This window comes from Coregonus clupeaformis, unplaced genomic scaffold (genome assembly GCF_020615455.1).
Source record: "Coregonus clupeaformis isolate EN_2021a unplaced genomic scaffold, ASM2061545v1 scaf0449, whole genome shotgun sequence".
In the NCBI taxonomy this organism is placed as follows: Eukaryota; Metazoa; Chordata; class Actinopteri; order Salmoniformes; family Salmonidae; genus Coregonus; species Coregonus clupeaformis.
The window spans coordinates 229,254-247,305 of NW_025533904.1; the positions used below are offsets into that span (position 1 = coordinate 229,254).

The 18,052-nt window shown below is 46.2% G+C and overlaps 1 protein-coding gene across 3 annotated transcripts in view; it reads right to left on the reverse strand.

Annotated features, from left to right (window-relative positions):
- The window catches only part of ugt8 (UDP glycosyltransferase 8), a 111,069-nt gene that overhangs the window by 50,404 nt on the left and 42,613 nt on the right, over positions 1 to 18,052 (reverse strand). For all 3 annotated transcript variants that reach the window (XR_006658680.1, XR_006658679.1, XM_045215467.1), the window contains exon 4: positions 1,642 to 1,784. Coding sequence is in view for 1 of the 3 variants with exons in the window: in XM_045215467.1 (XP_045071402.1) it covers positions 1,642 to 1,784 (143 nt within the window). In the remaining 2 variants the exon portion in view is untranslated. The remainder of the gene's footprint in view (positions 1 to 1,641; positions 1,785 to 18,052) is intronic.

The following is an 18,052-nucleotide window of genomic DNA, read 5'->3' on the forward strand; positions in this document are numbered from 1 at the left end:
AACTGGAGTTGCTTACCAAGACGACATTGAATGTTACTGAGTGGCCTAGTTACAGTTTTGACATATATTTGCTTGAAAATCTATGGCAAGACTTGAAAATGTCTGTCTAGCAATGACCAACAACCAACTTGACAGAGCTTGAAGAATGTTGAAAAGAATAATGGACAAATGTTGCACAATCCAGGTGTGGAAATCTCTTAGAGACTTACCCAGAAAGACTCACAGCTGTAATCGCTGCCAAAGGTGCTTCTACAAAGTATTGACTCAGGTGTGTGAATACTTACGTAATCAAGATATAGAAATAAAAAATAAAAATAATTCTTCCTCTTTGACATTACAGAGTATTTTGTGTAGAGTGTTGACAAGAAATGACAATTAAATCAATTTTTGTAACACGACAAAATGTATAAAAAGTGTGAATACTTTCTAAAGGGACTGTGTATAGTGCACTACTTAGGGTCTTGGTTAGTGCACTACTTAGGGTCTTGGTTAGTGCACTACTTAGGGTCTTGGTTAAAACTGTTTAGCTTTTTAGGGAATATTCAACGAGTCAACACTGGAGATATTAGGTAAGGGGCCATTGCAGTATATAATTCAACGAGTCAACACTGGAGATATTAGGTAAGATGCTGGGGCCATTGCAGTATATAATTCAACGAGTCAACACTGGAGATATTAGGTAAGGGGCCATTGCAGTATATAATTCAACGAGTCAACACTGGAGATATTAGGTAAGATGCTGGGGCCATTGCAGTATATAATTCAACGAGTCAACACTGGAGATATTAGGTAAGGGGCCATTGCAGTATATAATTCAACGAGTCAACACTGGAGAGATTAGGTAAGATGCTGGGGCCATTGCAGTATATAATTCAACGAGTCAACACTGGAGATATTAGGTAAGGGGCCATTGCAGTATATAATTCAACGAGTCAACACTGGAGAGATTAGGTAAGATGCTGGGGCCATTGCAGTATATAATTCAACGAGTCAACACTGGAGATATTAGGTAAGGGGCCATTGCAGTATATTATTCAACGAGTCAACACTGGAGAGATTAGGTAAGATGCTGGGGCCATTGCAGTATATAATTCAACGAGTCAACACTGGAGATATTAGGTAAGGGGCCATTGCAGTATATAATTCAACGAGTCAACACTGGAGATATTAGGTAAGATGCTGGGGCCATTGCAGTATATAATTCAACGAGTCAACACTGGAGATATTAGGTAAGGGGCCATTGCAGTATATAATTCAACGAGTCAACACTGGAGATATTAGGTAAGGTGTTAGGGCCATTTTAGTGCCCACAGTAGCAGTGGTAGTTTATCATTCAGCCATTTTAGCTCACCCATCTGGTTGATGGTGCCACCCCTGGCAGCCATTTTGTGTCCTACCCCTCCTAGTTGCAGTGGGAGTGAATGGTTGAGTTCCTGCCCAACTAGATGCACAGGCGTTGCATTGCATCAACCAATGGTTGTGTGCCAAGTAAATTATACCTATCCAGGTGTTGTAAGATTTGGCATGCGTCTGCAATATAGTCGGGGAGGAACTCGACCGATGTGAATTCAGCAGCCATGTTGTGTCCGAGCCCTCCCAGTTGCAGTGGAAGGGAATGTGAATGAGTGAAACTGGTAGTACCTCCAGACCACGCGTTGGGGCAGCCTGCCCAGGGCTCCAGCCAGTTTGTGAGCGATGTCCTCTGAGAGGTATTTGACCCCGGCGCCAAACGATACCACTACGAACCCATGCTCTGCCGTGTCACTCACCCACGACTCAAACTCCTGCATCACACACACAGAGACACACACACACACAGACAGAGAGAGAGAGAGAGAGGAGCCAGTTCACACAGAGAGAGAGAGAGAGAGAGAGAGGAGACAGTTCAAATCTAGACATAGGACTATCTGTTGTCCAACACAACAACACACAGACACACACACACCTAACACCCAGTGACTACCGTCTCCATGACTACCCCCTCCATGACTACTGTACCCACGACTACTGTATCTCTGGACTCTGTTTACATCATCGTCAAACTTTATTGATATCAAACAGAGAACCAAACCATAACAGAATGTGATGTCACAGGCCAGCACGACAGTCACGTGATAATTCTACTTCCTGTCTGTCTCCCATGACCCTGGTTGACCCCTGAGTGAGGTGATAGTCCCCACCCCTCTCTCTGTGTCACAAGTTTCCCCTAGGTACATATCTAGGATCAGCTTCCCCTCCCCCAATCCTAACCATAAAAATAAAAAAACTTTATTTAACTAGGCAAGTCAGTTAAGAACAAAATTCTTATTTAAAATGACGGCCTACCCTGGACCAATTGTGTGAAGCCCTATGGGGACTCACAATCACAGCCGGATTGCGATACAGCCTGGAATCGAACCAGGGGGGTCTGTAGTGACGCCTCTAGCACTGAGACGCAGCGCCTTAGACCGCTGCGCCACTCGGGAGCCGGGGAACCATTAGTGGGGGGAAATGTAAAACTGACCCAAGATCAACATCTAGGGATAACATTACCCTCCTCCCTGTGTCCTAAAGGGCATCCATAGGGGTCTAGGGATAACATTACCCTACTCCCTGTGTCCTAAAGGGCATCCATAGGGGTCTAGGGATAACATTACCCTCCTCCCTGTGTCCTAAAGGGCATCCATAGGGGTCTAGGGATAACATTACCCTCCTCCCTGTGTCCTAAAGGGCATCCATAGGGGTCTAGGGATAACATTACCCTACTCCCTGTGTCCTAAAGGACATCCATAGGGGTCTAGGGATAACATTACCCTACTCCCTGTGTCCTAAAGGGCATCCATAGGGGGTCTAGGGATAACATTACCCTACTCCCTGTGTCCTAAAGGGCATCCATAGGGGTCTAGGGATAACATTACCCTACTCCCTGTGTCCTAAAGGGCATCCATAGGGGTCTAGGGATAACATTACCCTCCTCCCTGTGTCCTAAAGGGCATCCATAGGGGTCTAGGGATAACATTACCCTCCTCCCTGTGTCCTAAAGGGGCATCCATAGGGGTCTAGGGATAACATTACCCTCCTCCCTGTGTCCTAAAAGGGCATCCATAGGGGTCTAGGGATAACATTACCCTCCTCCCTGTGTCCTAAAGGGCATCCATAGGGGGTCTAGGGATAACATTACCCTCCTCCCTGTGTCCTAAAGGGCATCCATAGGGGTCTAGGGATAACATTACCCTCCTCCCTGTGTCCTAAAAGGGCATCCATAGGGGTCTAGGGATAACATTACCCTACTCCCTGTGTCCTAAAGGGCATCCATAGGGGTCTAGGGATAACATTACCCTCCTCCCTGTGTCCTAAAGGGCATCCATAGGGGTCTAGGGATAACATTACCCTACTCCCTGTGTCCTAAAGGGCATCCATAGGGGGTCTAGGGATAACATTACCCTACTCCCTGTGTCCTAAAGGGCATCCATAGGGGTCTAGGGATAACATTACCCTCCTCCCTGTGTCCTAAAGGGCATCCATAGGGGGTCTAGGGATAACATTACCCTCCTCCCTGTGTCCTAAAGGGCATCCATAGGGGTCTAGGGATAACATTACCCTACTCCCTGTGTCCTAAAGGGCATCCATAGGGGGTCTAGGGATAACATTACCCTCCTCCCTGTGTCCTAAAGGGCATCCATAGGGGTCTAGGGATAACATTACCCTCCTCCCTGTGTCCTAAAGGGCATCCATAGGGGTCTAGGGATAACATTACCCCTACTCCCTGTGTCCTAAAGGGCATCCATAGGGGTCTAGGGATAACATTACCCTCCTCCCTGTGTCCTAAAGGGCATCCATAGGGGTCTAGGGATAACATTACCCTCCTCCCTGTGTCCTAAAGGGCATCCATAGGGGGTCAGGGATAACATTACCCTCCTCCCTGTGTCCTAAAGGGCATCCATAGGGGTCTAGGGATAACATTACCCTACTCCCTGTGTCCTAAAGGGCATCCATAGGGGGTCTAGGGATAACATTACCCTACTCCCTGTGTCCTAAAGGGCATCCATAGGGGTCTAGGGATAACATTACCCTCCTCCCTGTGTCCTAAAAGGGCATCCATAGGGGTCTAGGGATAACATTACCCTACTCCCTGTGTCCTAAAGGGCATCCATAGGGGTCTAGGGATAACATTACCCTCCTCCCTGTGTCCTAAAGGGCATCCATAGGGGTCTAGGGATAACATTACCCTACTCCCTGTGTCCTAAAGGGCATCCATAGGGGGTCTAGGGATAACATTACCCTACTCCCTGTGTCCTAAAGGGCATCCATAGGGGTCTAGGGATAACATTACCCTACTCCCTGTGTCCTAAAGGGCATCCATAGGGGTCTAGGGATAACATTACCCTACTCCCTGTGTCCTAAAGGGCATCCATAGGGGTCTAGGGATAACATTACCCTCCTCCCTGTGTCCTAAAGGGCATCCATAGGGGTCTAGGGATAACATTACCCTACTCCCTGTGTCCTAAAGGGCATCCATAGGGGGTCTAGGGATAACATTACCCTACTCCCTGTGTCCTAAAGGGCATCCATAGGGGTCTAGGGATAACATTACCCTCCTCCCTGTGTCCTAAAGGGCATCCATAGGGGTCTAGGGATAACATTACCCTACTCCCTGTGTCCTAAAGGGCATCCATAGGGGTCTAGGGATAACATTACCCTACTCCCTGTGTCCTAAAGGGCATCCATAGGGGTCTAGGGATAACATTACCCTACTCCCTGTGTCCTAAAGGGCATCCATAGGGGTCTAGGGATAACATTACCCTCCTCCCTGTGTCCTAAAGGGCATCCATAGGGGTCTAGGGATAACATTACCCTACTCCCTGTGTCCTAAAGGGCATCCATAGGGGGTCTAGGGATAACATTACCCTCCTCCCTGTGTCCTAAAGGGCATCCATAGGGGTCTAGGGATAACATTACCCCTACTCCCTGTGTCCTAAAGGGCATCCATAGGGGTCTAGGGATAACATTACCCCTACTCCCTGTGTCCTAAAGGGCATCCATAGGGGGTCTAGGGATAACATTACCCTCCTCCCTGTGTCCTAAAGGGCATCCATAGGGGTCTAGGGATAACATTACCCTACTCCCTGTGTCCTAAAGGGCATCCATAGGGGTCTAGGGATAACATTACCCTACTCCCTGTGTCCTAAAGGGCATCCATAGGGGTCAAGGGATAACATTACCCTACTCCCTGTGTCCTAAAGGGCATCCATAGGGGTCTAGGGATAACATTACCCTCCTCCCTGTGTCCTAAAGGGCATCCATAGGGGTCTAGGGATAACATTACCCTCCTCCCTGTGTCCTAAAGGGCATCCATAGGGGTCTAGGGATAACATTACCCTACTCCCTGTGTCCTAAAGGGCATCCATAGGGGTCTAGGGATAACATTACCCTCCTCCCTGTGTCCTAAAAGGGCATCCATAGGGGTCTAGGGATAACATTACCCTCCTCCCTGTGTCCTAAAGGGCATCCATAGGGGTCTAGGGATAACATTACCCTCCTCCCTGTGTCCTAAAGGGCATCCATAGGGGTCTAGGGATAACATTACCCTACTCCCTGTGTCCTAAAGGGCATCCATAGGGGTCTAGGGATAACATTACCCTACTCCCTGTGTCCTAAAGGGCATCCATAGGGGTCTAGGGATAACATTACCCTCCTCCCTGTGTCCTAAAGGGCATCCATAGGGGTCTAGGGATAACATTACCCTACTCCCTGTGTCCTAAAAGGGCATCCATAGGGGTCTAGGGATAACATTACCCTCCTCCCTGTGTCCTAAAGGGCATCCATAGGGGTCTAGGGATAACATTACCCTACTCCCTGTGTCCTAAAGGGCATCCATAGGGGGTCTAGGGATAACATTACCCTACTCCCTGTGTCCTAAAGGGCATCCATAGGGGTCTAGGGATAACATTACCCTACTCCCTGTGTCCTAAAGGGCATCCATAGGGGTCTAGGGATAACATTACCCTACTCCCTGTGTCCTAAAGGGCATCCATAGGGGTCTAGGGATAACATTACCCTCCTCCCTGTGTCCTAAAGGGCATCCATAGGGGGTTTAGGGATAACATTACCCTACTCCCTGTGTCCTAAAGGGCATCCATAGGGGTCTAGGGACAACATTACCCTACTCCCTGTGTCCTAAAGGGCATCCATAGGGGTCTAGGGATAACATTACCCTCCTCCCTGTGTCCTAAAAGGGCATCCATAGGGGTCTAGGGATAACATTACCCTACTCCCTGTGTCCTAAAGGGCATCCATAGGGGTCTAGGGATAACATTACCCTCCTCCCTGTGTCCTAAAAGGGCATCCATAGGGGGTCTAGGGATAACATTACCCTACTCCCTGTGTCCTAAAGGGCATCCATAGGGGTCTAGGGATAACATTACCCTCCTCCCTGTGTCCTAAAGGGCATCCATAGGGGCCTAGGGATAACATTACCCTACTCCCTGTGTCCTAAAAGGGCATCCATAGGGGTCTAGGGATAACATTACCCTCCTCCCTGTGTCCTAAAGGGCATCCATAGGGGTCTAGGGATAACATTACCCTACTCCCTGTGTCCTAAAGGGCATCCATAGGGGTCTAGGGATAACATTACCCTCCTCCCTGTGTCCTAAAGGGCATCCATAGGGGTCTAGGGATAACATTACCCTCCTCCCTGTGTCCTAAAGGGCATCCATAGGGGTCTAGGGATAACATTACCCTACTCCCTGTGTCCTAAAGGGCATCCATAGGGGTCTAGGGATAACATTACCCTCCTCCCTGTGTCCTAAAAGGGCATCCATAGGGGTCTAGGGATAACATTACCCCTACTCCCTGTGTCCTAAAGGACATCCATAGGGGTCTAGGGATAACATTACCCTCCTCCCTGTGTCCTAAAGGGCATCCATAGGGGTCTAGGGATAACATTACCCTACTCCCTGTGTCCTAAAGGGCATCCATAGGGGGTCTAGGGATAACATTACCCTCCTCCCTGTGTCCTAAAGGGCATCCATAGGGGTCTAGGGATAACATTACCCTCCTCCCTGTGTCCTAAAGGGCATCCATAGGGGTCTAGGGATAACATTACCCTACTCCCTGTGTCCTAAAAGGGCATCCATAGGGGTCTAGGGATAACATTACCCTCCTCCCTGTGTCCTAAAGGGCATCCATAGGGGTCTAGGGATAACATTACCCTACTCCCTGTGTCCTAAAGGGCATCCATAGGGGTCTAGGGATAACATTACCCTACTCCCTGTGTCCTAAAGGGCATCCATAGGGGTCTAGGGATAACATTACCCTACTCCCTGTGTCCTAAAGGGCATCCATAGGGGTCTAGGGATAACATTACCCTCCTCCCTGTGTCCTAAAGGGCATCCATAGGGGTCTAGGGATAACATTACCCTACTCCCTGTGTCCTAAAGGGCATCCATAGGGGTCTAGGGATAACATTACCCTACTCCCTGTGTCCTAAAGGGCATCCATAGGGGTCTAGGGATAACATTACCCTACTCCCTGTGTCCTAAAGGGCATCCATAGGGGGTCTAGGGATAACATTACCCTACTCCCTGTGTCCTAAAGGACACCCATAGGGTCTAGGGATAACATTACCCTACTCCCTGTGTCCTAAAGGGCATCCATAGGGGTCTAGGGATAACATTACCCTACTCCCTGTGTCCTAAAGGGCACCCATAGGGGTCTAGGGATAACATTACCCTACTCCCTGTGTCCTAAAGGGCACCCATAGGGGGTCTAGGGATAACATTACCCTACTCCCTGTGTCCTAAAGGGCATCCATAGGGGTCTAGGGATAACATTACCCTACTCCCTGTGTCCTAAAGGGCATCCATAGGGGTCTAGGGATAACATTACCCTACTCCCTGTGTCCTAAAGGGCATCCATAGGGGTCTAGGGATAACATTACCCTACTCCCTGTGTCCTAAAGGGCATCCATAGGGGTCTAGGGATAACATTACCCTACTCCCTGTGTCCTAAAGGGCATCCATAGGGCTCTGGTCTAAAGCAGGGCACTTTACAGGGAACAGTGGCACCCTACTCCCTGTGTCCTAAAGGGCATCCATAGGGGTCTAGGGATAACATTACCCTACTCCCTGTGTCCTAAAGGGCATCCATAGGGGTCTAGGGATAACATTACCCTACTCCCTGTGTCCTAAAGGGCATCCATAGGGGTCTAGGGATAACATTACCCTACTCCCTGTGTCCTAAAGGGCATCCATAGGGGTCTAGGGATAACATTACCCTCCTCCCTGTGTCCTAAAGGGCATCCATAGGGGTCTAGGGATAACATTACCCTCCTCCCTGTGTCCTAAAGGGCATCCATAGGGGTCTAGGGATAACATTACCCTACTCCCTGTGTCCTAAAGGACACCCCATAGGGCTCTGGTCTAAAGCAGTGTACTATACAGGGAACAGTGGCACCCTACTCCCTGTGTCCTAAAGGACACCCCATAGGGCTCTGGTCTAAAGCAGTGCACTTTACAGGGAACAGGGTGTCATAGGGCTCTGGTCTAAAGCAGGGCACTTTATAGGGAACAGGGCATCCATAGGGCTCTGGTCTAAAGCAGTGCACTTTACAGGGAACAGGGTGTCATAGGGCTCTGGTCTAAAGCAGTGCACTTTACAGGGAACAGGGTGTCATAGGGCTCTGGTCTAAAGCAGTGCACTTTACAGGGAATAGGGTGTCATAGGGCTCTGGTCTAAAGCAGTGCACTTTACAGGGAACAGGGTGTCATAGGGCTCTGGTCTAAAGCAGGGCACTTTATAGGGAACAGGGCATCCATAGGGCTCTGGTCTAAAGCAGTGCACTATATAGGGAACAGGGTGTCATAGGGCTCTGGTCTAAAGCAGTGCACTTTACAGGGAACAGGGTGTCATAGGGCTCTGATCTAAAGCAGTGCACTATATAGGGAACAGGGTGTCATAGGGCTCTGGTCTAAAGCAGTGCACTTTACAGGGAACAGGGCATCCATAGGGCTCTGGTCTAAAGCAGTGCACTATATAGGGAACAGGGTGTCATAGGGCTCTGGTCTAAATCAGTGCACTTTACAGGGAACAGGGTGTCATAGGGCTCTGGTCTAAAGCAGTGCACTTTACAGGGAACAGGGTGTCATAGGGCTCTGGTCTAAAGCAGGGCACTTTACAGGGAACAGGGTGTCATAGGGCTCTGGTCTAAAGCAGGGCACTTTACAGGGAACAGGGTGTCATAGGGCTCTGGTCTAAAGCAGTGCACTTTACAGGGAACAGGGTGTCATAGGGCTCTGGTCTAAAGCAGGGCACTTTACAGGGAACAGGGTGTCATAGGGCTCTGGTCTAAAGCAGTGCACTTTACAGGGAACAGGGTGTCATAGGGCTCTGGTCTAAAGCAGTGCACTTTACAGGGAACAGTGGCACTCTATTCCATTTGGGACGATCCATAGGGCTCTGGTCTAAAGCAGTGCACTTTACAGGGAACAGGGTGTCATAGGGCTCTGGTCTAAAGCAGTGCACTATATAGGGAATAGGGTGTCATAGGGCTCTGGTCTAAAGCAGTGCACTTTACAGGGAACAGGGCATCCATAGGGCTCTGGTCTAAAGCAGTGCACTTTACAGGGAACAGTGGCACCCTACTCCCTGTGTCCTAAAGGACATCCATAGGGCTCTGGTCTAAAGCAGTGCACTTTATAGGGAACAGGACATCCATAGGGCTCTGGTCTAAAGCAGTGCACTTTACAGGGAACAGGGTGTCATAGGGCTCTGGTCTAAAGCAGTGCACTTTACAGGGAACAGGGTGTCATAGGGCTCTGGTCTAAAGCAGTGCACTTTACAGGGAACAGGGTGTCATAGGGCTCTGGTCTAAAGCAGTGCACTTTACAGGGAACAGGGTGTCATAGGGCTCTGGTCTAAAGCAGTGCACTTTACAGGGAACAGGGTGTCATAGGGCTCTGGTCTAAAACAGTGCACTATACAGGGAACAGGGTGTCATAGGGCTCTGGTCTAAAACAGTGCACTTTACAGGGAACAGGGTGTCATAGGGCTCTGGTCTAAAGCAGTGCACTATACAGGGAACAGGGTGTCATAGGGCTCTGGTCTAAAGCAGGGCACTTTACAGGGAACAGTGGCACTCTATTCCATTTGGGACGCTCCATAGGGCTCTGGTCTAAAGCAGTGCACTTTACAGGGAACAGTGGCACTCTATTCCATTTGGGACGCTCCATAGGGCTCTGGTCTAAAGCAGTGCACTTTACAGGGAACAGTGGCACTCTATTCCATTTGGGACGCTCCATGCTGTTAATTATAGCCATCTGACTAGCTGATCCTAGATCTGTGGTTAAGTGCTGTGTGTTTCATCTTCTCCTGGAGAGAACTGACCTTAGACCACTAGGAGACATCATAAACCACACACACACACACACACACACACACACACACACACACACACACACACACACACACACACACACACACACACACACACACACACACACACACACACACACACACACACACACACACACACACACACACACACACACACACACACACACACACACACACACACACACACACACACACACACACACACACACACACACACACACACACACACACACACACACACACACACACACACACACACACACACACACACAGTCACCAACTAAATAGCTGATCTTCCTGAAGAACTAAAGCCAAATTATGTAGCATGGTAAACACAGCTGTTTTCTAATTGGGTTCAGCTTCCTGGTTTGTCATTGTCATGGTGACATGGCCCCTATTCTCTAGGCCTAAGGCCAATCAGCCTTAAGGCAGGAACGGTTCTGTCCAGCTAAACAGGTTCCTGTCATTGTTGACTGTTAAAAAACTGAAAAGTAGGCTAGTCATATAGCAGCCTGCTATCAGCCTCCTCTAAGACAACTAAGCTAGCTACATGTTGGGTCAAAGTCAGAAGAAGCCTATGCAGGTTAGCAATGGCTAACTGCGATTCATTACATATTCCGGTTATCAAAGCTCTTTAGCCGTTACCAATGTTAGCATGATGGCTAACTGCGTTTCATTACATATTCCGGATATCAAAGCTCTTTAGCCGTTACCAATGTTAGCATGATGGTTAACTGTGTTTCATTACATATTCCGGTTATCAAAGCTCTTTAGCCGTTACCAATGTTAGCATGATGGTTAACTGCGTTTCATTACATATCCGGTTATCAAAGCTCTTTAGCCGTTACCAATGTTAGCATGATGGTTAACTGTGTTTCATTACATATTCCGGTTATCAAAGCTCTTTAGCCGTTACCAATGTTAGCATGATGGCTAACTGCGTTTCATTACATATTCCGGTTATCAAAGCTCTTTAGCCGTTACCAATGTTAGCATGATGGCTAACTGCGTTTCATTACATATTCCGGATATCAAAGCTCTTTAGCCGTTACCAATGTTAGCATGATGGTTAACTGTGTTTCATTACATATTCCGGTTATCAAAGCTCTTTAGCCGTTACCAATGTTAGCATGATGGTTAACTGCGTTTCATTACATATCCGGTTATCAAAGCTCTTTAGCCGTTACCAATGTTAGCATGATGGTTAACTGTGTTTCATTACATATTCCGGTTATCAAAGCTCTTTAGCCGTTACCAATGTTAGCATGATGGTTAACTGTGTTTCATTACATATTCCGGTTATCAAAGCTCTTTAGCCGTTACCAATGTTAGCATGATGGTTAACTGTGTTTCATTACATATCCGGTTATCAAAGCTCTTTAGCCGTTACCAATGTTAGCATGATTGCTAACTGTGTTTCATTACATATCCGGTTATCAAAGCTCTTTAGCCGTTACCAATGTTAGCATGATGGCGAACTGTGTTTCATTGCATATTCCGGTTATCAAAGCTCTTTAGCCGTTACCAATGTTAGCATGATGGTTAACTGTGTTTCATTACATATTCCGGTTATCAAAGCTCTTTAGCCGTTACCAATGTTAGCATGATGGCTAACTGTGTTTCATTACATATCCGGTTATCAAAGCTCTTTAGCCGTTACCAATGTTAGCATGATGGCGAACTGTGTTTCATTACATATTCCGGTTATCAAAGCTCTTTAGCCGTTACCAATGTTAGCATGATGGTTAACTGTGTTTCATTACATATTCCGGTTATCAAAGCTCTTTAGCCGTTACCAATGTTAGCATGATGGTTAACTGTGTTTCATTACATATCCGGTTATCAAAGCTCTTTAGCCGTTACCAATGTTAGCATGATGGTTAACTGTGTTTCATTACATATCCGGTTATCAAAGCTCTTTAGCCGTTACCAATGTTAGCATGATGGTTAACTGTGTTTCATTACATATCCGGATATCAAAGCTCTTTAGCCGTTACCAATGTTAGCATGATGGTTAACTGTGTTTCATTACATATCTGGTTATCAAAGCTCTTTAGCCGTTACCAATGTTAGCATGATGGTTAACTGTGTTTCATTACATATTCCGGTTATCAAAGCTCTTTAGCCGTTACCAATGTTAGCATGATTGGTAACTGTGTTTCATTACATATCCGGTTATCAAAGCTCTTTAGCCGTTACCAATGTTAGCATGATGGTTAACTGTGTTTCATTACATATCCGGTTATCAAAGCTCTTTAGCCGTTACCAATGTTAGCATGATGGCTAACTGTGTTTCATTACATATCCGGTTATCAAAGCTCTTTAGTCGTTACCAATGTTAGCATGATGGCTAACTGTGTTTCATTACATATCCGGTTATCAAATCTCTTTAGCCGTTACCAATGTTAGCATGATGGCGAACTGTGTTTAGCTGTTAGCATAATGTGCTGTAGCCAGTTAGCTAGCCTGCTAATAGGGAACTATAGTGCCCTGTGTTGGTTAATAATGCACTGCACTTGTCACATTAAGACACATTGTTCCAGTACGCTAACAGACTAGCTGCACATGTCACATTAAGACACATTGTTCCAGTAGGCTAACAGACTAGCTGCACATGTTACATTAAGACACATTGTTCCAGTAGGCTAACAGACTAGCTGCACATGTTACATTAAGACACATTGTTCCAGGACGCTAACAGACTAGCTTCACATGTTACATTAAGACACATTGTTCCAGTAGGCTAACAGACTAGCTGCACATGTTACATTAAGACACATTGTTCCAGTACGCTAACAGACTAGCTGCACATGTTACATTAAGACACATTGTTCCAGGACGCTAACAGACTAGCTTCACATGTTACATTAAGGCACATTGTTCCAGTACGCTAACAGACTAGCTGCACATGTTACATTAAGGCACATTGTTCCAGTACGCTAACAGACTAGCTGCACATGTTACATTAAGACACATTGTTCCAGTACGCTAACAGACTAGCTGCACATGTCACATTAAGGCACATTGTTCCAGGACGCTAACAGATTAGCTGCACATGTCACATTAAGGCACATTGTTCCAGGACGCTAACAGACTAGCTGCACATGTCACATTAAGGCACATTGTTCCAGGACGCTAACAGACTAGCTGCACATGTCACATAAAGACACATTGTTCCAGTACGCTAACAGACTAGCTGCACATGTTACATTAAGGCACATTGTTCCAGTACGCTAACAGACTAGCTTCACATGTTACATTAAGGCACATTGTTCCAGTAGGCTAACAGACTAGCTGCACATGTTACATTAAGACACATTGTTCCAGTAGGCTAACAGACTAGCTGCACATGTCACATTAAGACACATTGTTCCAGTACGCTAACAGACTAGCTGCACATGTTACATTAAGACACATTGTTCCAGTAGGCTAACAGACTAGCTGCACATGTTACATTAAGGCACATTGTTCCAGTACGCTAACAGACTAGCTTCACATGTTACATTAAGACACATTGTTCCAGTACGCTAACAGACTAGCTGCACATGTTACATTAAGACACATTGTTCCAGTACGCTAACAGACTAGCTGCACATGTCACATTAAGACACATTGTTCCAGTACGCTAACAGACTAGCTTCACATGTTACATTAAGGCACATTGTTCCAGTAGGCTAACAGACTAGCTGCACATGTTACATTAAGGCACATTGTTCCAGTACGCTAACAGACTAGCTTCACATGTTACATTAAGACACATTGTTCCAGTACGCTAACAGACTAGCTGCACATGTCACATTAAGACACATTGTTCCAGTACGCTAACAGACTAGCTTCACATGTTACATTAAGGCACATTGTTCCAGTAGGCTAACAGACTAGCTGCACAAGTTACATTAAGGCACATTGTTCCAGTACGCTAACAGACTAGCTTCACATGTTACATTAAGACACATTGTTCCAGGACGCTAACAGACTAGCTGCACATGTCACATTAAGGCACATTGTTCCAGTACGCTAACAGACTAGCTTCACATGTCACATTAAGGCACATTGTTCCTGTATGCTAACAGACTAGCTGCACATGTCACATTAAGGCACATTGTTCCAGTACGCTAACAGACTAGCTGCACATGTTACATTAAGACACATTGTTCCAGTAGGCTAACAGACTAGCTGCACATGTTACATAAAGACACATTGTTCCAGTACGCTAACAGACTAGCTGCACATGTCACATTAAGACACATTGTTCCAGTACGCTAACAGACTAGCTGCACATGTTACATAAAGACACATTGTTCCAGTACGCTAACAGACTAGCTGCACATGTCACATTAAGGCACATTGTTCCAGGACGCTAACAGACTAGCTGCACATGTCACATTAAGACACATTGTTCCAGTAGGCTAACAGACTAGCTGCACATGTTACATTAAGACACATTGTTCCAGTAGGCTAACAGACTAGCTGCACATGTCACATTAAGACACATTGTTCCAGTACGCTAACAGACTAGCTGCACATATTAAATAAAGACACATTGTTCCAGGACGCTAACAGACTAGCTGCACATGTCACATTAAGGCACATTGTTCCAGGACGCTAACAGACTAGCTGCACATGTCACATTAAGGCACATTGTTCCAGTACGCTAACAGACTAGCTGCACATGTCACATTAAGCCACATTGTTCCAGTACGCTAACAGACTAGCTGCACATGTCACATTAAGACACATTGTTCCAGTACGCTAACAGACTTGCTGCACATGTCACATTAAGACACATTGTTCCAGTAGGCTAACAGACTAGCTGCACATGTCACATTAAGGCAGATTGTTCCAGTACGCTAACAGACTAGCTTCACATGTTACATTAAGACACATTGTTCCAGTAAGCTAACAGACTAGCTTCACATGTTACATTAAGACACATTGTTCCAGTACGCTAACAGACTAGCTGCACATGTCACATTAAGACACATTGTTCCAGTACGCTAACAGACTAGCTTCACATGTTACATTAAGACACATTGTTCCAGTAGGCTAACAGACTAGTTGCACATGTCACATTAAGACACATTGTTCCAGTAGGCTAACAGACTAGCTGCACATGTCACATTAAGACACATTGTTCCAGTAGGCTAACAGACTAGCTGCACATGTCACATTAAGACACATTGTTCCAGTACGCTAACAGACTAGCTGCACATGTCACATTAAGACACATTGTTCCAGTAGGCTAACAGACTAGCTGCACATGTCACATTAAGACACATTGTTCCAGTAGGCTAACAGACTAGCTGCACATGTCACATTAAGGCACATTGTTCCAGTACGCTAACAGACTAGCTTCACATGTTACATTAAGACACATTGTTCCAGTACGCTAACAGACTAGCTTCACATGTTACATTAAGACACATTGTTCCAGTACGCTAACAGACTAGCTGCACATGTCACATTAAAACACATTGTTCCAGTAGGCTAACAGACTTGCTGCACATGTCACATTAAGACACATTGTTCCAGTACACTAACAGACTAGCTGCACATATTACATAAAGACACATTGTTCCAGTACGCTAACAGACTAGCTGCACATGTCACATTAAGACACATTGTTCCAGTACGCTAACAGACTAGCTTCACATGTTACATAAAGACACATTGTTCCAGTACGCTAACAGACTAGCTGCACATGTTACATTAAGACACATTGTTCCAGTACGCTAACAGACTAGCTTTACGTGTCACATTAAGACACATTGTTCCAGTACGCTAACAGACTAGCTGCACATGTCACATTAAGACTCATTGTTCCAGTACGCTAACAGACTAGCTTCACATGTTACATTAAGACACATTGTTCCTGTATGCTAACAGACTAGCTGCACATGTTACATTAAGACACATTGTTCCAGTACGCTAACAGACTAGCTGCACATGTCACATTAAGACACATTGTTCCAGTACGCTAACAGACTAGCTGCACATGTTACATTAAGACACATTGTTCCTTTATGCTAACAGACTAGCTGCACATGTTACATTAAGACACATTGTTCCAGTACGCTAACAGACTAGCTTCACATGTTACATAAAGACACATTGTTCCAGTACGCTAACAGACTAGCTGCACATGTTACATTAAGACACATTGTTCCAGTACGCTAACAGACTAGCTGCACATGTCACATTAAGACACATTGTTCCAGAACGCTAACAGACTAGCTGCACATGTCACATTAAGACACATTGTTCCAGTATGCTAACAGACTAGCTGTACATGTGACATTGAGACACATTGTTCCAGTACGCTAACAGACTAGCTTCACGTGTCACATTAAGACACATTGTTCCAGTACGCTAACAGAATAGCTGCACATGTTACATTAAGACACATTGTTCCAGTACGCTAATAGACTAGCTTTACGTGTCACATTAAGACACATTGTTCCAGTACGCTAACAGACTAGCTGCACATGTCACATTAAGACACATTGTTCCAGTACGCTAACAGACTAGCTTCACATGTTACATAAAGACACATTGTTCCAGTACGCTAACAGACTAGCTGCACATGTTACATTAAGACACATTGTTCCAGTACGCTAACAGACTAGCTTTACGTGTCACATTAAGACACATTGTTCCAGTACGCTAACAGACTAGCTGCACATGTCACATTAAGACACATTGTTCCAGTACGCTAACAGACTAGCTGCACATGTTACATTAAGACACATTGTTCCTGTATGCTAACAGACTAGCTGCACATGTTACATTAAGACACATTGTTCCAGTACGCTAACAGACTAGCTGCACATGTCACATTAAGACACATTGTTCCAGTACGCTAACAGACTAGCTGCACATGTCACATTAAGGCACATTGTTCCAGTACGCTAACAGACTAGCTTCACATGTTACATTAAGACACATTGTTCCAGTACGCTAACAGACTAGCTTCACATGTTACATAAAGGCACATTGTTCCAGTACGCTAACCGACTAGCTTCACATGTTACATAAAGACATATTGTTCCAGTACGCTAACAGACTAGCTTCACATGTTACATTAAGACACATTGTTCCAGTACGCTAACAGACTAGCTGCACATGTCACATTAAGACACATTGTTCCAGTACGCTAACAGACTAGCTGCACATGTCACATTAAGGCACATTGTGCCAGAACACTGGGCCCAGTGATACACTCAATGGAGTGTATAGAATCACCAAACATTAACCTAGCATGCTAACAGCCTAGCTGAACGTCAGCCATTGTACAGTCCGGTCTGAAAAGGCCTAATATTGGGTGACTGGGAGGGAGGAAATGATGTGAGGACAGGGGGAGAGAAGGAGAGAGGGAGGAGAGGGGAGGAGAGATGGAGGAGAGGGAGGAGAGGGGAGGAGAGATGGAGGAGAGGGAGGAGAGATGGAGGAGAGGGAGGAGAGGGGAGGAGAGATGGAGGAGAGGGAGGAGAGGGGAGGAGAGATGGAGGAGAGGGAGGAGAGGGGAGGAGAGATGGAGGAGAGGGAGCAGAGGGAGGAGAGATGGAGGAGAGGGAGGAGAGGGGGGGAGGAGAGATGGAGGAGAGGGAGGAGAGGGGGAGGAGAGATGGAGGAGAGGGAGGAGAGGGGAGGAGAGATGGAGGAGAGGGAGGAGAGGGGAGGA